This window comes from Haliotis cracherodii, unplaced genomic scaffold (assembly GCF_022045235.1).
Source record: "Haliotis cracherodii isolate W230 unplaced genomic scaffold, xgHalCrac1.p SCAF_5, whole genome shotgun sequence".
NCBI lineage: Eukaryota > Metazoa > Mollusca > Gastropoda > Lepetellida > Haliotidae > Haliotis > Haliotis cracherodii.
In genome coordinates, this window is record NW_027266308.1 from 13,433,968 (window position 1) to 13,444,548 (window position 10,581).

The following is a 10,581-nucleotide window of genomic DNA, read 5'->3' on the forward strand; positions in this document are numbered from 1 at the left end:
AACCTGCTCAAAAAGAACATCAGCATTACATTTACAATCAAATCATATAGGACTGATAGCATTAACTAAATCTCATTAAAAATCAGATCTTTTACTCCGATATGGTATCTCACTGACTGACAAATCCTCCATAGGCCACATCAGGTGAACCAATGTTACGAAGGATTGGCTTCATGAGTGAATCAGGTGTCCATTTTCTAGAATGAATTGGTTTCATTTCTTTACCCCAATCTGAAATTGTGATTGTAACAGAAAACACACACTGTAAACCCTTTTGGTCCTAAGTTGCCATAACACTCAGAAAGGACAGTGTTAACAATATCCTCAACATATTAAGTGCGGCCTTTACCATTTTAAAGATGTTTTGCAGGAAATAAGCGCTGTTCTGAATGTTTCAACTGCACGTATCAAGGGTTTAGATGCCTCTTCGCTGATAAGCTGACTAGAAAGTTCACCTGCGATTTTAGCCACTAGTCCGAAGCCCAAGCCAAGTAAAATTTCTTCTGATCTATTAAGATCAGCTTATTTTAGTACATATACTAAGAATAAAATTTACTGAAAATAACACTAAAACAAAAGTTTGGGCTAGTAGACTCAAAAGTACTTGGCACAGACAGCCTAAGTAGGGTTTGTCAGATCTTCATGGAGAGAGGTAATGAGATTGGCAAACACTAATGATTAACAATCTCAAAACCTATCTGAAATGATAGCGAGCTTCATTGTTATTGATGTATGACCTGATTAATTATTTCAGCTAGAATATTTATGACAACGATAGAAGAGTTAAGCACTGCATATCATTCCACAAGCTAAAATGTTATAAATGTTAACAGTAGGAATGTATGAATCTCAAAGTACATACATAAAGTATGTGCCAGTATGCCACATATCAAATAGCAAAGCCTAGAAGAGCATTAGCTTTGTATCATATATCTCATCAATGTTCATGGAACAGTATGTACCATATGTGCGCTATGGCTTGAAATTTGCACCAGTAATGAGAGCAAGCAACTTCCTAATGATCACCCAACAAAATACTAAACCTTGACAATGTCAACTGATATGAAATAAACATGATACTGCCATGTCATCATTTCAACGCATCTATCTCTTTCGTTTTCTGAAACTGACAAAATCAATCATCAATGTATTGAATGCTTTGTACCATGATGCACATATGCCGAACTTCAGATTGACTGATATGTTGTCAAAAACGCCAGCAAGCAGAATAATATTTTATGGCAAGGGGACCCATCATGCACCGAAATGATATGTCATATGCACGCCATATGTCATTCAGCCTGCGACTTTAGGAAATGATATGAAGCTTAGTCCAGTACATTTGGTTTGGTCTAGTATGCTCAGCTTGTCAGAATCCACATATAAATTTAAACAGGGTTAGAACTTAACACTAGCCCACTAGCCTGGGGCTAGTACAAATTCCTGCGTACAAGTACAAATTACCACACTTTTCTAACATTACAAGGGCATTTTATCTGTACCCGGGCTAGTAAAGCTTTTGATTTTATAAAGTTCTAACCCTGGTGTTGATAAACTTATGATCTGTTGAAAAGGATGTCAAACACGATTTCGGATAGGTTCATTTTCTAGGACACTTATCCAAAATGTCCTGATTATATTTCTGAATTTGTAATGATATACAAAAATGTCCTCTCAAATGTGCTAAAAATCACAAAAATCCTAATGTCATTTGTCCGAGGCAAAAACCACTGTCAATTGACATTTTCAGATAAGTGTGTTCAGGTTTTTGGCACAGGTATATCACAGATGCAAACATATCGATCATACTTCATATCATGAAGTAAGTCAAACATGGTTGTATAGCTGATGCGTTTGATTATCTCTTCATATGTTAACATTTACATGAATCATTCAAACTGACTGGTTATAAATGTATGTTTTCTCAATATTACCTTACTTTCCAAATGACCTGGTCGCTTACAATCCGATACATTATCAGAATCTGAAAATCTCGGTCTGCATTTAACTAGAGGACTACAGGAGAGAATATTTCCACAATTATGAACAGAAACAAATAATTTAAGCCTGATGAAATATAATATGCAATATCTATATTAACACTTAAAGATCTATTAATCATATCAAAAAGGAAAATGCTGGTCAACCACAAATGTAATGCACTGACGATTTTTGGCATATTGTTATACCTATCTTGGTTACATTGCACCTGTTCGACCCACAATACACATAGGTTACTAAGCACTGGTGAGCAGACACACAATGAATAGACAACAATAAATTATGATAACAATCACAAACATCGAAATACTTATATTCAAATCATCAAAAAAAGAACATTTTCAACAGTTCCGATTTTTACCTCGACCGTCTGTTGCTATCGTTTTCGACATTATTGAAGTCGGGCGAACTATTTTTAGAAGGGCATGGTCTAGCAACCGTGCACCCTGCAAGACCAAATTGGGAATGCAAAAGTCCGATAGATACCATCAGATGAATTAAAACATACGTAGTAACACAACCAAGGTTTTGACACGTGTGCAACTAGTGAAATGCGTTACTGAAATCAACATCGGTTTCTGTCAAGTGGGTGGTACACTGGTTGCCTGCGTGAAATAGCCGAGCATACAACGCAACAGATTCCTATGAAATTCGCTAAATTTCAGTTGATTAATAAACGCTACCTTTCCATATGGTAAACATACTTGAATACATGCTGTCTACCAAAGATTCGTGGAGGATCCCGGGGCAAGAATTTAGGTCGCCGGGCGTCATAATTGCAGTATCGAGAGATCCACGTCCTTCACTCGGGTTGCGCAGACACAAGCCCGATTTGACCGTGACTGCTCTCCTTGAAAGTGGCCGAAATGAACTGAGCTTTGCAGGATAGATAGTTCCGATATATAGGTCTACAAAGATTCCATAAATGTAACCATCAGAACCTGAGGGGTCCCTCAGACAGTCCAATTTTTTTGACACATGTTCGTACATGCATGTCCCTACACGAACGAGCTAAACTGACAAGGGCAGACAGTGCCCCATCAGAAGAAAGTTAAAACATACATCCATATATCTCTCAATGACACACAAACCTAACACGATATCAGAGGAATAACCAAACTACAAGATTCAACCGGAAAATTCAGATCTAGACGAGTATTTGATGAAATTCCAAAAAATTTTCGCGGCCCACGGTCGAATCGACGACTGCATGTTCTGCCGCCATATTGGTTGAAACCAGTGACTAGTGTGTTCCCAAACTTTGCTACTGTACTTAAATTAGATAATTAGCACCCTGACCTCCTCCTTGGTTCGATCTCTTGGTGACCCCATTTTCTGTTTCCCCGTCCAAAGGCCTTTTTCTCGAGTCTGAAGTGTCCATTTCTGACCCGTTCATCCCGTCGTAGTTGAGAGCCATCCTGAGTTCGCCCAGTTCTCGTGGGGTAACGCAGCAGACGGCGCATGAGTCACGAGACTTACTTGTCAGGGCGCATCCTAACACGATTGGGGAATTCTTTGCCTTGTTTTTGATTGAAAAGCTTATTATTGAGGTAAAAACTTTAGAAAAACAACTGAATGAACACAATATTAATTTAAAAGTCCCTGGAAATTGAAGGGGGCGTGGCACTTCACCTGATTCAGATGCAGGGGTGCCCCGCCCCCTTGCATCCAATCAACTTTTCGAAGCAAATCGTGGAGTGATTATTAACTTTCGTTAAAAACATTTTTTTGCACAAATGTTATAAGTAGATTATCAAACAAAACCAGTATCTAAATTAAAGCTATTAATTAATGTCATATACCATCCGTTGTGTCTCGCTTTGAAGTTGTCCCCCCATATGCACTGATGCGTGTAAGCTGCCCGCGATCTACGTGTTAAGGTGTGTTTACCAATCTACAAAACAAAAAGAACAATGGGTCTTTCTTTTATTATACGATTAAACGTTTAAGTTAATTAACAGACCCTCGAAACAGTTAACAGACTCAATACACTACAGCACGTGCATATACCTGTTGACACATCTGTCAAAATATTATGTCACCTCGATTGTATTGGAATGAACTTTTCAGGAGGCATTGGGGCTGTATAAAAGCTTATTTCCTTCAAAATTAGTTTTAAAATAGCAGTAAAGGTACCAGCTTGAGTAACCACATGCTATCACGCAACAGGTGGTTGAATTTTAAAAATAAAAAAACGTGTCATTGGTGTTTCCTGAACTGTTGATTTAAGTATTATGTCACTAATTCCTTTACTAAGTTGCACTTGAATGGACATTTAGCAAATGCACGTATATACTTACTAATGACACATTACTGATACTTAGAACATCTTAGCTCATATCAAAATACGACTCTTGAATGGCCATCTTCCTTCAGGTTTTATGCAGAACACTGCTATTGAAGATTCACACATTTCAGCTTGATTAAATTAAAATATCTGAATATTCTATGTTTCGCAAAATAATTTTGTTGATTCAGCAGTTTTGATAAACAAATCAAATAGTCATGTTTCCAATTGAGGAAAAAGCATAAATACAACATATTTCAATGGTTGTTTGTCAATTATTATTTTTACGTCTGTTCGCTTCGTGTAAACAATTTACGGTTAATGAACTGACAGATTGACAGATTCGACTTTCTGCTGGGAATAAATGTTCATTGCACTCACGTGACTCAATCGTCACGAGTCACACCCTCGAAAGTAAATCACCAATATTTTTCATTAATCCACGTTATACCCAATTTATTTCTTGTCTTTTGTGTACATCGTGCATCCAGTTAGTAATAATACAAACGATAAATAACAAACAATTCCAGAAACCGGACTTCTGAACGAAAACTAAACCGGCACGGAATGACAGTTCGCATCGTAAGTTCAAGGTCGTTGGGGCCACGCTGAATATTCATAAAGGTGATATGAATATTCATTAGGTTTACATGCAAACATGAGCCGGGCCTGACAGCGCAGTTTTGATTAGAATGTGTACGACAAAGTCACACCTTGCCTTCCACGTCACCATCTTCCCCAAATTCATCATTTATTTATAAAAATCACCAGATTATGCCCACGCATAAAATATCCGAGTAGCCACGTGTCAACAGAGGGAAAAAGGTCCCCATTGAGACGTTCCCGGCATACCTTGCTAAATCAATAACACGATGTCCGCGCAACATCGAAAATTTAATGCACCGATGGGGAAAGCCCCATATCGATCTGAGGCTATATTTAGCAATAAATTGGATCTCCTGCAGATAAGTCTTAGCGCACGTGACAAGAGTAAAAGGCACTACCGGTGGTTTCGGTGGCGATCAATCTCGCAGTGTCGGAATATCCCAATTTTTCAAAGCAAATAAGCGGTCGCTATATCAGCCTCGCTACTACAATCAACGTGTTTTTCCTGTACGACATTCCGTCACGCTAAAATGTAATAATGTAGCTTATTCCTTCTTAAGAAGAGAACAAAGATTACTGTTACAGATGTGATTATTTCGTTCAAAAATAATTCCAGGTAATGCGTTTGAAATTGTTTTCATGCAATGAATTTCTATTTTACGTTTCCATATATCTGTTCCAATATGCAAATAACCAATCGGTTATGTTATTGAAACGTATCGATAGAACACAATAGAACATGATATTCATTTTCCAGTACATTGTATAAATCCCTTTACATCAGTATTGTATATCTGTACAGTGTTTCTACAATGTTCTTCAATTATAAATAATTGTTCATATCCATTATTCAATGTTTACCTGTATATGAGTGAGTATGGTTTTACGCGCTATTAGCAATATTCCAGCAATATCACGGCGTGGGGACACCAGAAGTGGGCTTCACACATTGTGTCCATGTCGGGAATCGAACCCGAGTCTTGGGCGTGACAAACTAACGCTTTAACCACTAGGCTACCCAACCGCCCCTAACTGTATATAAAGGAGGCGGCAATTTAGTGTTTGTTAGTGTCCCATTGTCTTCTTGGACAATAAAATATGTTTAAATTTAACTAACTGAATAAATGGTCACTCTTGCCTATAGATATTACTTTTACGTATATTGCATATAGTTTTCATCGCCAACAAAAACTATTTCCCTTGTTATTTACAGACTACGTATCAACTTATCTTGGCCCCTCCTATAATCGTCTCGACGCCACAATCAGCCTTTATGTGTGCGGCGTAAATCAAAATCGCATTCTCGAAGCAAGCAAGAGTTTGGACTTAAGCAGACTGAACTAGACTGGCCAGGATTAGGAGGGACAGGGAGTAATCGATATCACTTGTATCATGTGGATAGACACACATATGGCATGCTGTCGGTCATCAGACAGCTGGCCAGGTGAACGCGCCACTCGTGAAATGCGTGCATGTGCATGAGACGAGCGATCCGCGGGGCGTTTCAGACTCTACCGTCCGTCGGTCGTGAGAAGACTGAGATTAGTATGTTAATGAAAAATACTCTTAATCTTCAATGTCATACGCAGAATTATAACCTATAGCTTCACATTGGATATAAAATGGGGATAGATCATATACTTAGTATACAGTTTGACTGCGCGACAGTACATATACGTGTGTTTGTGCGTGTGTGTGCATGTATATACCCATTGGAAAGTAACGTGCTGTATTTTGGTTAATGTATCTAACACACTTCTAGCTTCCGTAGCAAGTGGTAGTTAATGAATGTTTTGCGTCGAAGGCTGAAATACATATTTACGAAGGGCTCTAATTAATCAAGCAAAATCATGGTCCAATGCAGCAGCTAGACTAACATCTTGTCTCTGCAATGAACATATTTTACAGAAAAAACCCGTTAATTTTTAGTTATAAGATATAATAAAAAGGAGCCAAGAGACTTTCATTTTAAGCAGTAATCTAGATTTGCCAAATATTATAAGACTTGCATGGGCTGTATTGGCTATGTTTGTTTGAGGCAACCTATAGGCTTTTGTTACAGGCGACTAAATGGATCGGTTGTTTTTCGATTAAACGCCGCACTCAGCAATATTCCAGCTATAATATTATGATGACGGTCTGTAAAATTCGAGTCTTGTCCAGACAACCCACGACTGACACATGAGTATCGATCTACGAAACTGGGATACGATTGCATGCATCAACCGAGTCACCGAGGCTGACCACCCGATCCCGTTAGTTGACTTTTAGGACAAGCAGGGGTTTGCCGAGGATCAATTCTAGCCGGGGTCTTCAATTTTTAACTTTTGCCAGGCTTGGTGACTTGGTGGATTACATGTATATTGATTTCGTTGATTGATGCTCATGATGTCAATCCCTGGATTGTCTGGTCAAGACTCGATTATTTACAGACAGCATATATATATATATATATATATATATATATATATATATATATATATATATATATATATATATATATATAGCTGGAATATTACTTCGGCGTTAAACAAACAAACAACCAACCAAGAAATCAAACAGTGGCTTTGAGCATGATCTGCGACCAAGGTTGTCGGGTACTACACAAACAAGCAGATGGCATTGTGACCACCAATGCTCAATACTTCCTCAGAAACAAAACTATCATCCACAGGATTGCCAGCATATAGTACACGCTATGTAGATACATGCCTTACTATATAGTGGCAGTGTATTCAATTTACAAACGAGATAAGCAGTATGCCATGCACCATTAACAGAAGCTGGTATTGTCAAAACTATACATGCATTGGCACACAAGCGTGGTACCTATCTCCCCCTCCCCCGCCTTCAAGTGCTCCAACAGACAGATGCTATACTCTTAGCAAATAATACCAGTGTGGCTCCTCACTATAACGCGGTGTGATCTATTAACGTGCTGCCAAGTCATAGCATTACAGGCTGTTATACCACAATGGACACGAGGTATATACACAAACATATCACTACAAAAGGTACTTTCCTCAATATATGTAATCAATCTACAAACAAATGTATATAGCCCGCAGTGGTTGTGAATGTTGGATACATATTTTTTTTCCTCAATGATTGTTTTGTTGAAATAGACATTTTTTACTATGGACGTTACCTATGTCATATTAAAGCGATAATTTCACGAATGTCTATAGGTTAAGTGAAGGCACGCGCCCAACATAAAACATTCTGATCATTAAATATTGCCAACATCCTCTTTAAATTATTATGCAAACGCGTGAAAGTGTAATGCAGAATTGGATTGCGCATGCAATGGTGCTGTTGGTAGATTTGGGTTTAAGGGGAATATAGGTCTGCAGTAACCAATGCTTGTCGTATACGAGTCGACTAACGGGATGGGGTGGTCATGCTCGCTGACCTGGTTGATACATGTCTTTGCATTCCAAATGCGTGGATCCATGATAATGTCAATCACAGGATTATCTGGTCCAGACTCGATTATTTATAGACCGCCGTCGTATAGGTGGAATATTACGGAGTGCTGCATTAAACAACAAACAATCCCTTATGCACCAAATTAAAGGCATTTATGAGCTGTAGGAATATATGTCCATTAAATTATTTCAGATGAGTGTACACCCGTTTGGACACTGGTAGGAACAATAACACCCATGTACACAGGACATTTCTCTAACAGGGTTCCTGTCATTCGGTGACATTCCTATTCGGGGACATTCCTGTACGGGAACGCCCGTCCGGATTAAAGGGGTTTCACTCTATACATGTTTATATACATATTCATGCTGTAATATACCGTTACATATTGCATCGCCTGATTTAATACGCTAAAACTAATAAGCTTACTTGATAAAACAATATTTATTCAGGAACTAAATTTACTTAATGTGAGCACGGTACACATGTGAATGCATCAATTGAACATATGCTAAAAACTGCCCCCCGTGCATGCAAGGTGTGTTCCGATCGTAATTAACGTCGTTCATGGCGGGGAAAAACTAAAAAAACCATCTACATTTTTATTGAAAAAAATAAGATAATCCAAGTTCCTGCAAAGATGCCGCAATTATACTTGTAGGATATCAAGTAAATATTCTTCCAACGTGGTTACGGCATTCATGTTGCTCCATGAAATCCTTTTGTGTAAATATTTCTGACACCCAAACACGCAATTGTGCTTCATACATTATTTTATTGAATGTCATAGGTACACCAAATTAATTCAATTTCTGAACTCTCCAAAAGAGACATAAGCTTTGAAACTGACAATTGTTTGGTAATATAAACATTTCGGAAAGGCTAACTGCCGTTCTTTATGAGAGCAGTCCATAGATATATTATTGCAAGATAGAAATTCCATAAGTTTGATAGACAATATTATGTTTTCTCCTTATTCTATCCTACGTTTGTTAGTACAAGTCCTATTTTATAGGATTAGAGTTTGGTGTATTTCTGCATTGAGAAGGGCCAATGTGCTTTTTCACCCAATTTAAATTGATATGTTAATAAAATAAGTTTAAATCAAATAATTGGTTATATAGTTCTTTTACTATAGTCCAAAACTAACGTCAAGATTGACGTTTACAAGAGCCTCCCTGTGCGATGACGGTAGGCAGGGTCGAGCAGCAGTAGAGGCATAAGGAACCGTCTAATGCCAGTCGGGCCTGTTTTCTATATACTCACACAACTGATCACGTGACCCTCCATGCAAGGACGGGTGAGGGTAAATTCGGGGTCCCAAGACATAAAGTTATTCTGTTCCCATTACACATGGTTAGATTTTAATTGAGGATCGTGAAAACACTTCTTGATATTGTAAACTGACCATTCAGAACTGATAACATTAAAATCACTACCTCCATGCATGTAATTCAAAATACAACCAGGACAAATGCTTTTACTCCATTTTCAATCCTGTAAACAACCATAATGCGAACACGCACTTTTACAGTACACGTGCCCTCTGATTTATTTTTTTTCTATTTCAGTTTACGGGATTGAAAATTTCCCCAAGGACAGTTATTCATACACTTGGGACACTCAAGGCAGTAGAGGTGAAATTGGGTTTAACGCAGCATTTACGATTACTGCACTTGTAGTGGCGTATTTCAAAATATATATCTACAAAATAAAAACAACAAAATCCAAAAGGAGCCCAGAGCAATTCTTAATTTAATGAACTGAGGCACTGTAGACTTGCCAAATCATTCTAGACTGGGGTGACTCCTTTTTTAATTTATTCTCTCGTATCTGGGAGACTGACTTCTTGCAGTTCTGACTGACGTCGGTTTTATCGTGCTAACCCATTGAACACTATGCATCAGGTTGACATGTGGACACCCAACTCAGGTACTGCCTTCGGGCCGACCAGTTCTTGTCCAGACAGGGTAACCACAAGTACCATATTTTAACGTCTTTTGATACGACGCGGAGGGGGATCGAACCGCCGACCTTCCACTCTCAAAGGGAGATAACGACTTGACGACATAGGCGGTCTATCAAGGGAAGAAACAAATTTTAGGAATTATCATGAATTATTTATTCGTTTATTTCTTTTATAAATCCGTATTTTCTGTAAACCCTGCCCTCGAAACATTAGTATGGATCAAAATGTATTATGTTCACTGAAATTGTGGAAAGGTTAAATGAAAAAATAAAATACCCGAGTATGCTTG

At 38.2% G+C, this 10,581-nt stretch overlaps 1 protein-coding gene across 7 annotated transcripts in view; it reads right to left on the bottom strand.

Moving 5' to 3' along the window:
* Nucleotides 1-3,448, bottom strand: part of LOC139444371 (RNA-binding protein Nova-1-like) — a 36,188-nt gene extending 32,740 nt beyond the window's left edge. For all 7 annotated transcript variants that reach the window (XM_071225335.1, XM_071225334.1, XM_071225332.1 and 4 more), the window contains exon 1: nt 3,301-3,448. In XM_071225335.1, the coding sequence (XP_071081436.1) occupies nt 3,301-3,418 (118 nt within the window). In that variant the 5' untranslated portion in view covers nt 3,419-3,448. The remainder of the gene's footprint in view (nt 1-3,300) is intronic.
* Between the last annotated feature and the right edge of the window lie 7,133 nt (nt 3,449-10,581).